The sequence below is a fragment of the Eleutherodactylus coqui genome, chromosome 6 (genome assembly GCF_035609145.1).
Source record: "Eleutherodactylus coqui strain aEleCoq1 chromosome 6, aEleCoq1.hap1, whole genome shotgun sequence".
NCBI lineage: Eukaryota > Metazoa > Chordata > Amphibia > Anura > Eleutherodactylidae > Eleutherodactylus > Eleutherodactylus coqui.
In genome coordinates this window covers 137314969-137334868 of record NC_089842.1, presented here as the reverse complement: position 1 = coordinate 137334868, position 19900 = coordinate 137314969, and the positions used below count along the sequence as shown (strand labels likewise).

Below are 19900 nucleotides of genomic sequence, written 5' to 3'. Positions count from 1 at the left end.
ATTTTCGCCCTCCGATGGCCAAATTAGCCGCGCTTGCGCAGTCCGGGTCTTCTCCTGTTCTCTATGGGGCTCCGTGTAGCTCCGCCCCGTCACGTGCCGATTCCAGCCAATCAGGAGGCTGGAATCGGCAATGGACCGCACAGAAGCCCTGCGGTCCATGAAGACAGAGGATCCCGGCGGCCATCTTCAGCAGGTGAGTATGAAGACGCCGGACCGCCGGGATTCAGGTAAGCGCTGTGCGGGTGGTTTTTTTAACCCCTGCAGCGGGGTTGTCTCGCGCCGAACGGGGGGGGGGGTTTAAAAAAAAAAAAAAAAAACAGTTTCGGCGCGGGACAACCCCTTTAAGCATTTACTCCTTTATTCAACCTGTTCTGGTATTGTTTTAAGAGCAAATTAATCCCACCATGTCTGTGCCTTTTCATATGTATGTGCATATATATATATATATATATATATATATATACACATGCCTCTTTGGATCTATTCCATTAAGCCTGAGGAAGAACCCTGAGTAGGTCCAAAAGCTTGCTATAGCATTATAGAAATAAAACTTCAGGAAGGCGACTCAGAGTTTCTTATAAAACGGATTCTGGACTCACCTGGTGGGGACACCTGTATCCCAGACAGACTTGGTGTCTAGGTGCTTCACCTGTGGTCCCAATGACAGTTCTTAAACTAGTCTCTTCCTATGCTTGTGGCATCCGCTAGTGAGGGGAGAGCAGCATGGATTTTGGGGATCTCTCTAGCAAAAGATCCCTAGACCATGAAAACAAAAGAAATATATCAAAAAGTAAAATCCTCATAGTAGGAGCATAAGTTAAGGAATAGAACCAATGTGGCACCACTGGTCATATGGCTTGATGAAGGTGCCTGTATGCACAGAAACACATCACCAAGATTGTTGTTTGCTATCTTATTTCAAACAAATAAATAATAACCAGAAACTATTACCCTGGCTGGAGTTCCCTGCGTCTCCACTTGACAACCCGGATTTAACTAGGTTTACTACCACCAGGAGGGGGCTTTTGTATTTGTCAAAAAGGGTTCCTACCTAATACGAGAAAGGTGTATGAAATACAATTACTTGGCCTTCAGGTTAGGTAAAACATTAAGAAAGCAGACACATTTTTAGATACAAAGGTTTAAAAGTTGGCTTGGTCCTTTCAGATGAGTTGCACACCGTGATTATAAGGCTACATGCAAGAAACTCAGGTGCAACTTTTTATCAGTCTATATACATGTATTGGACAGCACATGGACAACCGATTTGTGTGCATATAGCTTAAAATGGAACAGATATTAACCATGCATTGTACAGGTCGGTTTAAAGAAAAATATATTTAATGGATACGTTTGTCATGACACTTCCACACAGCAATAGGCAATAGACATATTTAGACAACATACAAAAATAGTTGCACAGTTCTAATGTGATGACCTACAAATACATACTACTTCAAAAACACAAAAGACAGAAATTCTAAGTATAGGAAAGACACTCACTGTATAAGGCTGGGCTCATACCGGGAGTCTTTGTGCGGTTTTCACCTTGAAGTTTTTACTTATTTTAAAAAGAAAGGGGCCAGATGTTACCTACCAATGCCCAGTGTGAACCCAGCCTAAAGCAGGAGAATGCACAGTTATGCTCAGAATAATACATAATATGGTCTGTGCTGAACAAGAACGATAATGGGCCTTTATAGATGAAATACTGTAGGTAAAAATCTGACAGCAGACGGACTAGTGTAAGTGTTTTAGTTAAATTTAAGCCATTAATATGACATCAATGAATAGTGTCTCTATTTAGGACTGCGCTGAATTAATAAAACACATTTCTATATCATAGAAGTTTCAGAATAGAAAAACACATTTATTAAGAAATGATCATTTTTATAGTTATTGCATAGACGGCTGCATTTGCTTTTTTAGTTAAGGTACAGTACAGAATTTAGCACTTTTGAACCTTGGGTGCCTTTTGAAATGTTTCGGATATTTCAGCATTTCCTAGCAAGCTGGAACTTAAACTACTAAGCACATGCTGAATGCTATACATCTGTGCGAAATTCTCTTCATATACAGTATAGGAAGCAATATTCTATTTTTACTTGCTTTATACAACTTAGTTAAAATGATGCTTTAGTTTGCAGTCACTTTTAAGATATTAGCTAACTGCACAACTAGCAATCCCCTAATATAATAAGACATTTAAAAGGTTGCATTATTAAAATAAGTCGATTTTAAATAGAAAGTGGTCCAATGACTGGAAGACTGCCATGGATCCAGCTTCAAAGCCACCTGAGATCAGTTATTATTGATGAATTAGTCGCACCTAGCCAAAAATTTCCACTCCAGAGGAAATTTTGGATTACATGATGGTCAGTCAATTACACTGCCTTCCATAAGACACAGGAATAGGCCTGGTCTGCTTTAGCAATAGCTCAGGCTTATAGTGGGTATCACAAGTTGGGGACCCTCTTCCCCTTTATGAAATGTATATTTCTAAAAAGAGGTTTTAATTAATCCAAAGGCCCTTTACCATTATAGTATAATGTTAAAAGGCCTCTCCGGTGAAACCACATTCTTCTATCTTTGCCCTCCTCACTTGATTGCCGGTCACACTCTGGAGGTCTCCTCTGTATATTGCAGTCACTCCTATGCAGTGCAGCCCCCTATCTTATCAGACACCATTTTGATGTTGAGATTTTTGCTTTCACATCAATTCCATGGTACATCAGCACAGTATTTCATGAGCAGCTAGAGACTGTACCCTCTCTGCTGCAGGTAAAACACTGACATTACATTTTGTATTCGGCCAAATAATCTACAGGCCATTTGTATACAGTCAGGAGGATGATCTGTGATCTCCTCTATTATAACTGTGTGACAGGAGTGTCTATGTCCCCTCTAGGCATTTCTGTGATAGGGTCCAAGTAATAGCATCATACAGACTGAGAAATTGACTAGAAACAGATCCCATGATCATCTGAGGAGATAGTGACCAGGCATTTCAGAAATAACTATAAAGTTGAGCTGGTATTATCTTGGTTATACTGGGGGATAGCTACATAATGCATTAAAAAATTTTCACCAGAGTGGCCCTTTAATATAGGAATGGCTTTCTAGTAGTGTGGGTATGCTTATAATAACCCACAGAGCTGCTGAGGAATTATATTCCATGGCACAGGGCAGCAGGCACCGCCAGCAATTGTGCACCCTATACTTGGTGACTATATTGTCCAGTTAGGACATCATGTAAATGGTGACTGTATTCTGCTCACAGCAGTGAGAACACCCTGCTACCCTGTTATAGGATCAGGGGACCAGTTCTGGTAATCACATTATATTATGCAATTGCTAGTTGTGTAGTTATCTAAATATACCCTTATAAAATGGATCTAAGACCACATTTACACTGAAAGATGATCGCTCAAACGACAGTTTGAGTGACAGTTTTGAGCGATCATCTTTGCATAGTGTATAGTAGATAATTAGCTACTCAAGAGCTATGCAGGCGGACCAGGAAACCGCTGCTATTGCTTGACGAACAATACAGCTGTTTTGCATAAGCAAACAGCTGTATTGTTCTCCGTGATTACAGCTCACTTCCCGCTGTGAACTACCAGTGGGACATGAGCTGAAAGAATCTTATAAGTGCTGCCGACTGTGATAGCAGCCTGCACCGCTGATAAGAGTTCATCACTTAATTCTAGAAAACTAGAATTAAGCGCGAAACTAATCGTGCACGAAAACCGCACGATGTCTGTGCATTTAGATGCAACGGTTATCACTCAAAAGATGACTTTGAGTGAATTTTGAGCGAGAATCGTTGCATCTAAATGGGCCTTAAACAAGAGCTACAATCCAAATGCAAATAACACTTTTATATGCTCAATCTTGAATGTAAAAATATATATATTATAATATTTACAATAGCTGGAAAAACAGAAGCTATTTCCAAAGCCATTTCTGAAGTTTCTTGTCTTACCTTCCAGTGCCTTGGGATGGCACTTCTGCAGCTTCTAAAAAACCATTGGCACTCTCACAATCTTAAATGCTAACATAATGACAAGAAAAAGGAAAATAAATCTTACAAACATTATACGTCTCTTGTGACAGCTGATTCTCCGGAACATCACATTTATTTTCAAACTGATGGATGCAGATGTGTTGCCTGTCCATGAAACCAGTTCTGCCAAATCATATTTTGTAATATCTGACAACTACTTCTGGGAATGCGGCGATTGGTGAAGTGGGAGTAATGAGGAATATTATTAGTACATTTCAAATCCAATGAGCTTCATGTTCACAGGACAAACCCAACAGGAGGGCATCGCAGAGTCTGTCCAAAAGGTAATGTCTCTTTTTTTTTTACTCCCGTTTTCTTAGGTGGATGTACATGATACCACTCAACATGCTGAGAGGAAAGGCCACCCAAGCCAGTACAAAGCAATGGCCGAATGATCCGCCTTCACCCTTATCTTTATGAAACTCTGTTACATGGGTGGCATAGATCACTGCTCCAGAAAACACAGCCAGACCTGCACAAATGATACAAGTAGTCAGTTATGGTTCAGTATCTTATCTGATAGCAATAGGTATATTAATAGCAAGCAAACCCAAGAAGCTGCCGGAGAGACACACAATACATACATAGAGGTTATCACAATCCTGAAATAACAAAGCTTTGGTATGAATAGGGAGAAGAGATTTCTTATAGTCCTAAAGGATTATAGTTAGTTTTTTTTTATAAATATCACTAAAATGTCAACATAAGGGGCTGTTCACATCACATTTTTAATGTCATTTAATTTACTGTATACTTTAAAAACATAAAAGAATATATACAAAATGCAATTTTAAGCACATGTTCTGTTTTTGCTTGATGTACACATTCCTATATTAGAAATTGAATCCACTGCATATGAACCACTAGGACATAGACTTAAAGGGGTTGTCCCGAGGCAGCAAGTGGGTCTGTACACTTCTGCATGGCCATAATAATGCACTTTGTAATGTACATTGTGCATTAATTATGAGCCATGCAGAAGTTATAAAAAGTTTTATACTTACCTGTTCCGTTGCTGGCGTCCTCGTCTCCATGGTGCCGACTAATTTTCGCCCTCCGATGGCCAAATTAGCCGCGCTTGCGCAGTCCGGGTCTTCTGCAGTCTTCTATGGGGCTCCGTGTAGCTCCGTGTAGCTCCGCCCCGTCACGTGCCGATTCCAGCCAATCAGGAGGCTGGAATCGGCAGTGGACCGCACAGAAGAGCTGCGGTCCACGGAGGAAGAGGCCATCTTCAGCGGTGAGTAGAGAAGTCACCGGAGCGCGGGGATTCAGGTAAGCGCTCCGGTGAGCTTTCTTTACCTCCCTGCATCGGGGTTGTCTCGCGCCGAACGGGGGGGGGGTTGAAAAAAAAAAAAAACCCGTTTCGGCGCGGGACAACCCCTTTAAATGTGCATGGGTTGAAAGAATAAAAAGATGAAATACCACAGATGACCTCCAGGTGTTATGGAAGCATCTTCTATTCAAACTATATTTTTAGTCTTGGTGCTGGCTACAAATGGATGTCTCCTATTTCGGATATCCTTAGTCATCTTTCAAGGCTCTTTAATGCAGGGGTGCATATCCTTTTTTGGTGTTAGTGCAGCATTGTCGTTTAGTTTTAGTACTATTTTTACTACAATTTAGAAGGGTATTCCCATCTCGATCCTATCATGGCCATGGCAGCAGTATCTTTCTGTACTCTATGACCAGGGTGGCCACATGTACAGAAACAGCCAAGCTGGCTATGCTAAGCTGTTTCTGTAACTCCCACAGAAGCGAATGCAGGGTGCTGAAACATTGTAGCACAGCAAGCTATATTGTTTCTGTAAATTGAGAGTTGCAGAAAGAGCTAAGAGTTAGGCTACCTTCACATCTCTGCTGGAACAAAGGTTCAAAGGTTCCTCTGTTCAAAGGTTAAGTCACAGATCCGGCACAAGATACCGGAAGAAATAGCACTGCATGCAGCACTTTTTCTGCCGGTAAAATCCTGGACAGCTGAACGGAAACTGAATAGACCTCATTATAGCCAATGGAGTCCTTCGGCACTGTTCAGTTCCATCATAAGACAGACCCATTTGGCCAAGGAATTTTCCTGAATGGAGCAGGAAAGGGGACATCCCAATTCAGATGTTAAGGGCGGCTTAAAAAAACAGAATAAGGCAGTCTGTTTCCGTAAGTCCCAACCACCCCTGGGCCCGCATACAGCTGGAGTGAAGGGTGGTCCAGCACAGTTCAGAAGATATGTGCAAATATTGAACCAGCTGTCAAGTCAAATGGGTTGTCTTATAAAGACATGTTCCCAAATCAAGTGCCCCTGTTAAAAGCTAGAGTGAAAAGCTGTGCACAAAGAGAGCCATCGATTACTCATTTAAATGGCTATAGGTAAAACTACATTTATAACCAGACACTAAGTTAACAGCTGGCCAGTGGGGTTAGAGAAGCCAAGCCAATTTTCTATTTAAAAAGAGGTTATTTCCATGAGGCAACCCATTTTTTCATTTTCGTTCTTTTGCTCTGTCTTTCATGAGCCACAACCTTTTTATTTTTCCTTTGACATAGCTGTATGATGGATTGTTTTTTGCAGAAAAAAATCTTTTTTAATGATACCATTTAATGTACCATACAATGTACTGAGAAGTTTGAAAAACGTTTCTAAATGATAAAATGAAGAAAAAACGCAATTATTTTGGGGTTTTGTTTTATGGCGTTCATAATGTGATAACAATGACATGCTTACTTTATTCTGCAGTTCAGAATGATTATGGCGATATCAAAGTTATATAGCTTTTTTATGGTTTTTACCTTAAAACCTTTTAAAAATTGCTTTCTGTCGCCATATTCTGAGACCCATAGCTTTATTTTTTCATCAATGGAGTTGTGTAAGGGCTTGTTTTTTGTGGGGTATATTGTAGTTTTGGGTACACATGACTGAGCACTCTTTATTACATTTTGGGGGGGGGGGATGGGGTAACCAAAAGGAATGCTATTATTATATTGTGGATTTTTTTTACATTTGTACAGCGGGCATGTACTCGAAAATGGCAATACTCGCTCGAGTATTTTGCCTTAATGAGTACGCTCGCTCATCTCTAATCATTATCAAACATTTATGGCCAACGTTCTAATAGCAGTTGGTGTTGGTTGTTATTATTAACCTTTAACCCCTTAACACCACGGAACATACAGTTACATCCTAAGTGTGTGAGGTTTATATGGAATGTGATCATGAGCTGATCCCGCTCTATACAAGGCGGGTGTCGGCTGTCTTTTAGAGCAGACAGCACTAACGCTGATGATGGCTGTTAATCCTGTAAATGCCAAAGTCAATTCTGACAGCAGGTTTTAAATACCCCAATCATATCCATGAATAAATGCTGTAATGAATAAACACAATCACAGAGAACAGCCATTACTTACTGACTGAGGAGTGCATATCGATGCATCCTCTCACCATGCAGGTAGCTGACTACCAAATGAGGGACCCAATTACACCTGTGCAGGACACCGATGAGACGACCACTCACACTGCCTCTTGATATAGAAGGGGGTGGCTGCTTGGCGTATACTCCCACACATAGTGGATACAAAGTGCCAGACCATTCTGATATAAAACTAAAATTAAAAAAACTATGATTTTTAAAAAGTGAGGCGGAAAAATAGAAAAAAAAGGAATGTATCCGTAAGACTAGCTTCACACGTCAGAATGTAATATCGGGCTGTGAATCACGGCCTGATATCGTGGTTGACAGCATGTGATTTCCCGGCTGATGTGAGACGTTTTTATCTCAAAACCACCTTGCATCACTTCGGGGAAGTAGCGATCCTGTATATTGTATTAACTATATGGAGCACATAAATATGCTGCACAAAAACACATGCAATTTCGCATATATACTGCATTTTTGTGCAACATATGCAGGAGATTGAAACCCTCAACACGCCCGTGTGAATGTACTCTTAGGATGTAATTCAAACTTTGATAAGGGATAAAGAGAAGTTGCAGGGCCTCAAAATGAACTTTTGCACTCGGGCCCATGAGCCTTTAGCTACCCTCCTGGCTCAGACTATGCTAATGATAGTACATTCACCATATTAAGCTCAGGAGCAAATGTTAAATCATGTAAATAACGTAGAAATCAATGTCATACTTACTGGCGAGAATTTGAAAGGCACCCGTTGCATAAAAGAGCCCTCCTTTATCCATGGTATAGAGCTGACACATGAAGAGCATGAAAGAAAAGCTGGAAAACAGGACTGAGAGCACCACTAGAGCCTGCACCGCACGGAACCAGTCTGAGGAAGACAAAACCCAAGTTACAAGTACTCAAAGATCTACTCAGTTCTTCTGTGCACAGTGCTCAATGAAGTTCCTAATCATTTGTTAATTGCAGCACTCATGGGCCCTATTTGTGCAAACACAACACTCTGGCTGGCACTATTTACAGGGTTTTTGTTATGGGGCACTTTGGCTTTCGTAATGGAAAAGCGGTCAACATTTGAGGATTCTGTAGAGACAAAAAACAGCGCTCCATGTGCAGGGCGTTATGGAGGAGAGAAAGGCTTAGGAAGGTCGCCTCTCACCTGGGTTAGTTGTGTAGTGGTACAACTTGTCAATGTGCCTGACAGCTGCAGCCACCTGGGTTCTGGATGGTAGAATACTAACGTAGATAAGCAAAAGGGAAAGATAGGGAGGTCTGGGTGTGCTAACACAAAGGTAAGACAGGAGCAGTGTAAATCAGTAAATAATAGTTTTATTAGAAGAGCAACGCGTTTCAGCATCGGAAGGATGACTTTATCTGGCCGCGAATATTTGGGGATGGATCTGAAAATTTTCCTGAAGCTGTTACCAAATATGATTGAATTCCATCATGAATCCTGAAATAAAGGCAGTTAAACATTAAAGATGAGCGAACACCAAAATGTTCGGGTTCGCGTTATTCGAAACGAACTTCCCGCGATGTTCGGGTGTTCGTTTCGAATAACGAACCCCATTGAAGTCAATGGGCGACCGGAACATTTTTGTATTTCGCCGATGCTCGCTAAGGTTTTCATGTGTGAAAATCTTGGCAATTCAAGAAAATGATGGGAACGACACAGCAACGGATAGGGCAGGCGAGGGGCTACATGTTGGGCTGCATCTCAAGTTCACAGGTCCCACTATTAAGCCACAATAGCGGCAAGAGTGAGACCCCCCACCCCCCGCACTGTCAGCATAACGATCGTTCTCCTCTGCCACAGCTGTAACAGCTGTGGCAGAGAAGAACGATGTTAGCCCATTGAATTCAATGGAGCCGTCAATACAGCCGACTCCACTGAATGCAATGGGCTGCCGGCGATCGCGGGATGAATTGTCGGAAAGGGGTTAAATATATAAGCCCTTCCCTGCAATTCATCCAGAAATGTGTAAAAATAAAAAATATATATATACTCACCTGGTGCCGGCAGACGGAGTTCAGCGCGGCAGGCTGCAGTTCTCCTGAACTGCTCTGAACAGCTGTGAGTAGTATTCAGCAGCCGGGGATTTAAAATCCCCGCCTGCTGAATAAGATGCCTCTGATTGGTCACAGCCTGGCCAATCAGAGGCCAGCCCTCACTCACACCCATTCATGAATTCATGAATGGGTGAGTGAGGGCTGCCTCTGATATAAAACATGCCTATATAAAACATGGTCTGTTGTTAGGGACAGATATTCTACAGAGGATATATTGCTGCTGGGTGTGAAAGCTTGTATACCAGCAGAGAACCTAAATGTGGTTCTACTGGAGGGAGCAGAGAAAGTCTCTGCATCATGTTTATATGCCTATACGAAACATAGTCTGTACATTGGGAGAGGGAATATTTCTGCTGCTCTCACTATATAGAGCAGCAAAGCAGGCAGACAAACTAAGCTTTGACGTGGAGAATAATGAAGTTCACTGTTTGTGGCCTTAAACCTCATTCAAAGGCACCAGTCCGGCAACTACAAATTATTTACAGAACTTACGCAGCTAGCAGTTGGGTGAGGGGAATTCAGTTACACTGGGACAGCTTACAAAAACACAAGCTATACTCTGTGGCCTTCTGTTTTCACATATCGTGGCTCCCAGGGATTGCAGCTTATTTAGTTGGCAGTCTTTTTTGTTAATATAAAACAAAAAGAAAACCAAACTGGAAAACAGCAAATACACACAGTGCATGCCAGTGGCCTCAGACGATGTTCAATGTCACCAGTCCTGCCATTACAAATTATTTGTAGACCTTACGCAGCTAGCAGTGGGGCTTGGGGAATTCAATTACACTGCACCAGCAGGGACAGTTTACGAAGATACAAGTTATACTCTTTGGCTTTTTGTTCTCAAATATTGTTCTTCCTAGGAATTGCGGCATATTTAGTTGGCAGTGATTTTTTTGTTAATATAAAACAAAAAGCGAAATGTGGAAATGGAGGTGCCAGCTCCCGGTATTTACTATGACATAGAGTCCACTCACTCAACAAAGAGGAAGAGGGGGTGGAAATTGACGTGAGTGATCTGAGTTATCTCCAATCGCAGCTGTTGCAGGCGGGTGTCATCTGTAAAGGACAGCCAATGTATGGAGTGGGCTCGTCTCCTGAGCCTGCTGCATACACAGCATATGCTGTAGACGTCTATATATGTCCCAACTGCACGGCATATGTGCAGTTAGGAAGTATATATCTGAATGGCTGTCAGGAAGCAGTTAAGTGACTATAAAAAGAGGACCTGAACAAAGCTGAAATATAAACCAAGAACCAGTGGAGCCACAAGCTAAAGTAAAGATCTGCCCTTGAAGCTAATTTAAAGAATACAGTATACATTACATACTGTAAATTGCAAAAACCCAACTTAGTATTAGAACCATAAATGCTTGCTTAAAGGGGTTGTCCCGCGGCAGCAAGTGGGTCTATACACTTCTGTATGGCCATATTAATGCACTTTGTAATGTACATTGTGCATTAATTATGAGCCATACAGAAGTTATAAAAAGTTTTTTACTTACCTGCTCCGTTGCTAGCGTCCTCGTTCCCATGGAGCCGACTAATTTTCGCCCTCCGATGGCCAAATTAGCCGCGCTTGCGCAGTCCGGGTCTTCTGCTCTCTTCAATGGAGCCGCTCGTGCAGAATGCCGGCTCCGTGTAGCTCCGCCCCGTCACATGCCGATTCCAGCCAATCAGGAGTCTGGAATCGGCAATGGACCGCACAGAAGAGCTGCGGTCCACGGAGGGAGCAGACCCCGGCGGCCATCTTCAGCAGGTAAGTATGAAGACGCCGGACCGCCGGGATTCAGGTAAGCGCTGAGCGGTTTGTTTTTTTAACCCCTGCATCGGGGTTGTCTCGCGCCGAACGGGGGGGGGGGGGGGGGTTTAAAAAAAAAACGTTTCGGCGCGGGACAACCCCTTTAACTCTAGGAACTTTCCAATAATAACATGGCAGATTTTATTGCATTTGCATTGCTATGCAGAATACAGGCAGCTGTTTATAGCAGCCTGTATACTGTCAATCGGCTCCAAAAATGTTTTATATAAAAGCCAAATAATTGGTCTGCAATGTATCTGAAATGATTGAGTTGTTATTAAAAAAATATAATGCTGGCGAAGAAAAGATTGTCAATAACATATTATTAGGCAGCTACTTGATTCCCTAATATATTCCTTTAAGTGGCTTCATATGTTAAGCTTTCATACTGCATTCTGAGTGTTGTATATTTTTTCTCAGCATATAATAAAAATTAGATTTCAAGAATGAGGGATTATGTTCCTCTTGCTTAAGTATCTTTAGTCTCTCAAGTTGAGAGCTCTTTTCTGTAAAAATACGTAAATGGGTGCACAAATTTAACGTTTGTGCGCCCGTTCAGACAGCACGGGCCTGGCGTATATACACCGAGGCCACAATGCCATTGCCTCTCCTTCCCTCCCCCTCGCTGGCTCACCTCCTCTCTTCTTCTCTCTGGCTGTTTGCAATGGGAGTTAGTGGGATGGGGCAGAGCTAAGCATCCGCCCTCTCCCCGCCCCTTGTCTGCAGCCAGCAATGAAGGGTGGGGGGAGGATGGAATCCAATGCATCAGATGGTAGTGTATATCGGCCATTCGTGAGAACGGCGGCCGATATACGCTCATGTGAATATGCCGTCACCCTGTAATAACTGGTCTGGGTATGGAAAATCCTTCAAAAATCTGATATGGTAATACTATAAAGTGAATTCATTATTTAATGTGATTTGGATGAATATAAGAACCATTATTTAATCATTTGTCTTTTTATGGCTAATGGTTAATGATAATGAAACATGGGGTATGCCACTCTACTCGTTGACTGCAATTTCTGGTACCAACAAGAACTTCAAGATATCTATATCAAACAAATAAATACTGTATCATGACATCTAATGCGACTCAAACTTACCATTTGTGGACACTGAAGAGCACACCCAACTTTCCGAGCCATTGTTGTAAATGCAGTCATGCCAAAGGTTAAGAGTTTCATCATGTGAGAGCACCCACCAAGACTGGATTCAAAATAAAGATAGGAAGGTTAGATTGCACATTCATTTTTACACTTCATCAGACACCAAGCAGTAAATGAGTGCAGGCAGACAGAGTATGATTCATTTTGACGTATAGTAGATCCAATGCTGCTTTGCTAGAGAGCAAATGTCAGGCTGAATCACCTTAACCTTGCCTATTTTATAACAGCAATATGCTGATGCGATTATGGGAGAATATGTGCAGTCAATGCATTGCCAGGCAGCTGATTGGTCCATAAATCAATCAGTTACTCAATCCATCATCCCTGTTCGTCAAAGTAATTGTGTTCCTTTTGTGTTAAATACTTAGCACTCATTGCTTCACATGTCATTTTCTATGAAATTGTCCCTCTACTAAGTCAACTGTTACAAACTTTGAAGATGGTTTCATGCATTGCTTAATGATGCTTACTTGTAATAGCTGAAGACATAAGTATACTGTAGCTGTGACACTTCATTGATAAGGTGACTCTATACTATACTTGGTGGCTTATTACTAAAATATAATTAGTGGTGGTCTGACGTTTGTGACTCCCACCGATCTCTTTAACAAAGAGTCACTTTATTTATTGTTAACTCTACTCAGCTTTTTATGGACTGCATGGATGGCTAATAAAAGGGCTGTCCTACAATACTAATAGGGTATTCCAGTTATGCAAAGTTGCTGTCAAATGAATGCTAATCAAATGTTATTAAAGTTAGCAATGTGGTTCTCCTTTGGAATTTCTGTCTGTAGCTCTGAAAACCATCACTTTCTCCTGGCAGAAGTGTTTATTCACAGATTGCCTCTGGATACAATCTGGTAGAAAGACCATTGATTCTTTTTTTCTCTATTCAGCTATCGGGATTGGATTGCTGACCAATAGCAGGGCAACGCTTAGCGCGGACATACACAGGAAAGGAAGTACAGATCAGGAAGTCATCCCCTATAGGTTATCCCTATCCTACACATTTTGTCATCAGGTCCGTCAGCTTTTAAGAAACTTGTCAACTGTTCCATCATAGCATAGGTATCAAATAGGTGTTAACATAGACTTCAGTGAATATAGAGAACCCTCGGTTAATGTAGTATTATATTATTGTAAATTATGCTGATACTTGTAGTATACTTTGTAAAGAAGATCAAGCACCTAGAAGGAGTTGTCATTTTGCTGCAAAACTCTTTTTCCGAGCTTGTTGACCACTTGACATGCTTTTACGAAGCAATCAAAGAGATGTTGCTAAGTTTACTGAGTTTGAGAATGAGTTATTGGAATGCAAGAAAGTGGATGGTTGTATGGAGGAATTGCCCACCACCTGGGCTTTTGTGACAGGACTGGTAGAAAGTGTTGGGACCAGTGGATGCATGAGGACACGCACACAAGGTGACTTGGGCTCAGGACGCCCTCGACAGACCAATAGTAGAGAGGATTTTTTGATTGTTCGACAAACACGAGCAGCTCCAACTATTTGGCTGTACACCATCCACAAACAGGTAGCACCATCGTTACAGGCCCTTGTGTCTATTGGAACTATTTCCAGGCACTTGACTGAAGAACATTTAGTCTCATTGCACATATTACTTGCACTGCCTTTGACACCTACTATCACCTCCATTTTCAGTGGTGTTGAACTACGAAACTGGACTGCTACAGAGTAGAACCGTGTTGTCTTCAGCAATTAATCCAGGTTTAGTTTGGGCACTGACGACAGCTGTGTTCGTGTTTGGAGACCTAGGGGTGAACGCCTCAATCCTGCCTTTGCTGGGGAGCATCACACTGCCCCCACTGCTGGTGTGATGGTCTGGGGGCCATCGTATATGACAGTCAGTGGTATGAGGGACAATGACAGCTCAGTGATATGTGGCCTCTCATGGCAGGGCTTCCAAGAGACATTTTCCAGTAGGATAATGCTCGGCAGCACACCAACATAGCAAGGGTGTCACAGGAATGTCCCCACAACACTACCATACTTCCATGGCCTGCCTGGTTGCCAGATGTATCACCAATAGAACATGTATGGGACCATCTGGTACATCAACTTTGATAGCCTATGAGTTTGCACAATCTAGAGGCTCAGTTACAGCAAATGTCGACCAATGTGCCGCAGGATACCATGCGGAACCTGTATACCTCCATACCTACCCATGTCACATCCTGCATTCAGGCTAGAGATGGTACAACAGGGTACTAGAGACTCCCTTCAAGTGTTTAGTTTTCCACAATAAATTATCCTTTTGCTCTGATATTGTAATTACTTATTTATATAAATGTTACAATCACACACAAAGTTTCATTCAACTCCGACAACTCCTTCTAGGTGCTTAAACTTTTTTGACAATGAGCGTAGTTAGTTGATTCTGCTTAAAGTTATTGATTTAATCGCTTACACTATCAAGGGTGGCAACGAAGAGGATTATCAAGATGGTAAGGTGTAGAGCAGTTACACCAAAAAGTAGAAGACTCATTTTCTAATCTTCCGTGTCCCCAGAAATACCTGTGTACCTGCAGAAACAAAATCATTGATCAGTAACCCTTATTACAAAAAGTATTGATACATTTCTGGTGCAGATGTTGCGGCAGAGGAAATATATATTCAGATGCACATTCTCCCAGCAATAGCAATTACTGGGGTTAAGCGATGTCTTCATGAGACAACCCCTTTAGGCTGCCTGCAGACGGGCGGAAATTCCGCGGTGGAATTTCCGCCGCTGGAAGCCTGCATAGGATTGCGTTAACAAACGCAATTCTATGCAGACGGCCGCAGTTTGGCCACGCCAAATGTCGCGCGGCAAACAAACTGCGGCATGTTCTATTTTTGTGCGGAGCTCGCAGAGCCCCGCACAGAAACGTCACTCACCTGCCGCCAGCTCCGGTCTGCGCATGCGCTGGCTGCCCGGCAGCCAGCACATGAAAGATCCGGAGCTGCGGGGCGCGGGTGAATACGCGCTGCTCTCTGCAGGTGCTCGGGTCGGGTCCCACCTTAGGCCGCCTGCAGACGGCCGGGTCGGATCCAGAAGTGAGAATTCTCGCCGCGGAACCCGACCCGAGCGACTGCAGAGAGCAGCGTGTACTCACCCGCGCCCTGCAGCTCCGGAATTTTCATGTGCCGGCTGCCAGGCAGCCGGCGCATGCACAGACCAGGGCTGGCGGCAGGTGAGTGACACACAGAAATAGAACATGCCGCGGTTTCTTTGCCACGCGAGATTTCGCGCGGCCAAACCGCAAACGTTTGCATAGGATTGCATTTGTTAACGCAATCCTATGCAGGCTTCCAGCGGCAGAAATCCCACGGGAAATCCCGCTGCGGAATTTCCGCCCGTCTGCAGGCAGCTTAAGGAATAGTAAATGCCCACATTTTGTATAGATGCAGGATGGGCCCACAAAAGCCAAGTCTAACACCGAAGACCATATTTGTTACAGTAATATCAAGCTTTCATATTTTACATGATCATAGAAACACTTCTAATAGCCTTTTCCTCACATATACGGTAACTTTTTATGCTGCCTACCTTTAATCGCCAATCTATGCAGATTTAACACGGCCATACTCACAAGTGTCATTTTCTATTAAACAGCATAAATTTTAGTTTTACGGAGGAAGCTGGCTAAAAAGCATAACATCTAATTATTCTTGTACATTTATGAACAGAGTATACGAACATGGATGTAACTCTCCCTCCTACTAAGAAATTCATTTTTATTACATTAAGTGTAGTGGTCACAGCTTGTACTCTGGAATTTGTAGTCATATATAACTACTGGCCAAAGTAATGTAATATACTGTAAATTATTCTTCTCCACCTTGGCCAGCAGGGCACAGCGGGCATTATACAAAGCTGTCAATCCTCACGCTTTAATGTTGAACTTTTGTGATCATTATTTTAAACTACATTATATGATAGACATTAATGCAAGAAGAAAGTAATAAAAAACTCAATAATAATAGTAATAGCTATAGAAATGGGATGTTTTAGAATTAGAATATGGCAGTTTTACAGGAACAGTACTGTATTCATGTATTTACCCTATTTTACTTATTGAAAATACATATTCCATAGCAGTGTACATAATAGGGTTTTGTGCCCATTGGGGTTCACAACTAAAATTCACCTATTAGTATGTTTTTGGAGTATGGAAGGAAACCAGAGGAAACCCACATAAACACAAGAAGAACGGAGACAGACTCCATGCAGATGTTGTCCTTCATCAGACTTGAACCCAGGACCGCGCTTCTGCAAGGCGATACTGCTAACCACTGAGCCACCATGCTACTGGTACTGTACTTTGTGTTCTACTGGCAACATGTACTGGACCAATCTCCTTATAGCAGCACGGCCCACATCTGGATTAGGAACTGATGTGTAAAACACACAAGGTTCAGCTTTCTCGCACTCCATGCATTTTAAAATCATAATAGTCTTTGACAGTACTAGAAGTCATATCACTAGGCTATATGATCACTTCCTAACCAGTAAGGTCCAATTGTACAGACCAACTTACAAAATGTAGGGGCTAATTAACCCCTGTGTGGTACCATTGGGTCTTCTTGACCCCTGCCTTGTTCATTGCAGTCCTGCACTGTGAAACTGGTATCCCATGAGAGTTAAACCTTGCGGCTCCTTTACAGGTCTGTACTTGGAGGGAGGTCTGTTGCAATTTCCTGACATTAGGTAGATGGGATTGTCGCTGTACTGAGAAGAAGTCAATGGGACTTCTTTGAGATGGTCAGTGAGGGTCCCAGTAGTCAACCCCCCCTCCCATCATTCATGAAATGATATCCTGTTCTAGAAATATGAAATCACTTCTTATGAAGTCAATCAGACATTTGCAGTGACTGATCCCACATTCTCTTCTTAAAAAGGTTCTGCAGGGATTTATGTTTATAAAGAATAAAATAAAGAAGATAAAAATGCACTTTTAAGGATATTTGAAGCCACCAGCAGCCTCGGGTCTATAGGAACATAGAAGAACTTGGGGACACTAGAATTTACATTTGAAGGTAGAGTACATTATTCCAGATTTCATAACCAAACACTAATGTATTAGGTCCAAATAGGTTTAACCCATTACTGTCCAGAATAACAGAAGTGGCATATTAAAAGGTAAAAAGAATGTATTACAGATACAAGACCATTGATTACTGTTTCGGTAAAATAACTGCACACTATTTTATACTTGTACACACCTTCATAGCCCAAAATATGAATGACATACACTATGTGAGCAGTTCAGTGAATGCTGTGTGGAGGCACAAGGGAGTATCTAAAGTTAACAGTTTTCTTGCTAGGAAAGTATGACTATTTGTCAATTGCTCCAGTGTTTACAGGAATGTAGCAGGAATGCCTCTCGAGCCAGATGAAACTAAATGTACCCAAAGCAGAGACATTTACTAGAATCTTCACAGTCACATTCATCAGTGACCAACAGAACATAAATTCATCTTAAAATATGCTTTAAGTCACAGTAAATAACTTTTAAAGGATACTGTAGGGATACAAACACACTTAGATAGAGTCGTAGGTAAGTATTCCTTCACCCAGGGCAAAGATACAGTTCACTACCCTAGTCCTGTATCATGATTCTATAGTCATGGCAGAGTGGCTTCTTGTGGACCCCCTCGACTCCCTTCTTGGACCCCCTTCCCCTCGATCCTCACGGCACACAAATCATATGCTCCACTAGCCCCCTTATTAGCTCAGCCTACATGGCGACTACATACGGTTGAATGGGTAGGCCAGGCTTGAGCTTTAAAGAATGTTATATATATGATACATATTTTGAAGAATCATTGCAAAAAAACTCTTAGATTTGCTAATCTCTAACACCTCTCTGCTATTTCACTTGACTATAGATTCAGTGACACAAATATCTTATCATTGATAGCACTTTGCTGTACTCAAGGGTTGCCATTATCCAACAATATGGTGCTACACAAAAGTTGCGTTCCTTTGTATAGCTGGTGTCACATATTGGCAACCAGAGACGTCACTTGAAGCTTCTGGGCCCCAATGCAAAATCTGTAACAGGGCCCCCAACTGTAGTGCTTTATTCATATTACTAGGCTCCCTATATGGAGAAAAGAGGCCTCATGGGCCCCCTAAGGCTCCTAAGGGCCCGGGTGCAACCGCATCCCCTATAGTTACACCCCTGAGGGCAACCATAATTCAACACATAGTAGCACATTCATCAATGGTTTTATGTCAGTTTCTGGCATAAAAATACTGAAAATTTTTGTAAAAATGTGTATTTGCGCAAAACAATTGTGAATTTTCTCTTTTCTGCGCCACCCCAACTCTTTTTCAACAACTGGATGGGTTTTGTTTGAAGGGGGCATGCAAAGACAGATTTATGTATAATCTATGCCAGAAAATAGACCTGGCATACATTTCTGTCTAGGCGCATGTTGCATGCACCGCTTCATGTATTCAGTGCACCCTGCACCCTGGGGAGATTGTACTAAGCCCACTAAAGGAAATGCCAGGCTTAGTAGATTTTCCCCATAGTATCCCATTATATGATAAGCCACAACATGCAATATTGTGTGTCATGTAACATAGTAAGGAGCAAGTCTGCTTATAGCACAAACCTTGCTCAATGTAATTTTTTGATTTATACACATACAGTCCCCCTTCAAAATTGCCATATCCCTATGTATACTTTGTTACATTTGTAACTCTTAATTCAGCTATCTCCATGAGTTTCTTAGAGATTGAATGGGGCAGCAGTGCGCATGCTCAACTGCCACTCCGTCCACAGAGGCTGACACGGGATCAGTTTGGCTCCCACTGATCAGCCACTTAATTCCTTTCCAGTGAATAAGGGAGACTGTAAATTAAGAATTTGGGACAACCCATTTAATTTCTTTGCCCTGTTTAATCTGTTTTCTCATACTCTAGCAATCACAATTTTTTTTTTTCCACAGCTGTCTCTACTATCATTTTCTTCTTTATATCTTCTTTTTTTTCATTTTTGCTGCTCTATCACACATCCGGAAGTATTAGTTCAGCTCCTTCTCCAGAGTTCTCCCTCTCCCTAAAATATCCGCCATGTTGTACCCAAAGGTGTAACTTGAAGCTCCTGGGCCCTAATGCAAAATCTGTAACAAGGCCTCCAACTATAATGCTTCATTCATAGTACTGGGCTCCTTCTATGTGTCCCCTATTACAGTTACGCCCCTGGTTGCACCAAAGTTTTGGTCCTCTTACAACAAAAAATGTTTAGTACCGTGTTGGCCAGTAGAGCAAAGTGTCATTGTTCTTAGTAAGTAATCTTGTAGATATGATACCTTTTAATGTATTTTTGTTAGCTATTAAAGGTATAATATCTACAAGATTATTTGGTTTCTCTTATTGAG

General features: G+C 42.0%; 1 protein-coding gene across 1 annotated transcript in view; it reads right to left on the bottom strand.

The window, feature by feature from the left end:
* Positions 1–1319: 1319 nt before the first annotated feature.
* EMP3 (epithelial membrane protein 3 (MAM blood group)) overlaps positions 1320–19900 on the bottom strand; it is a 33665-nt gene continuing 15084 nt past the window's right edge. Inside the window, exons 2-5 of the mRNA XM_066607725.1 lie at positions 14934–15048; positions 12445–12547; positions 8198–8338; positions 1320–4538 (exon numbers count right to left, since the gene is read on the bottom strand). Coding sequence (XP_066463822.1) covers positions 4369–4538; positions 8198–8338; positions 12445–12547; positions 14934–15011 — 492 coding nt within the window. The 5' untranslated portion in view covers positions 15012–15048 and the 3' untranslated portion in view covers positions 1320–4368. The remainder of the gene's footprint in view (positions 4539–8197; positions 8339–12444; positions 12548–14933; positions 15049–19900) is intronic.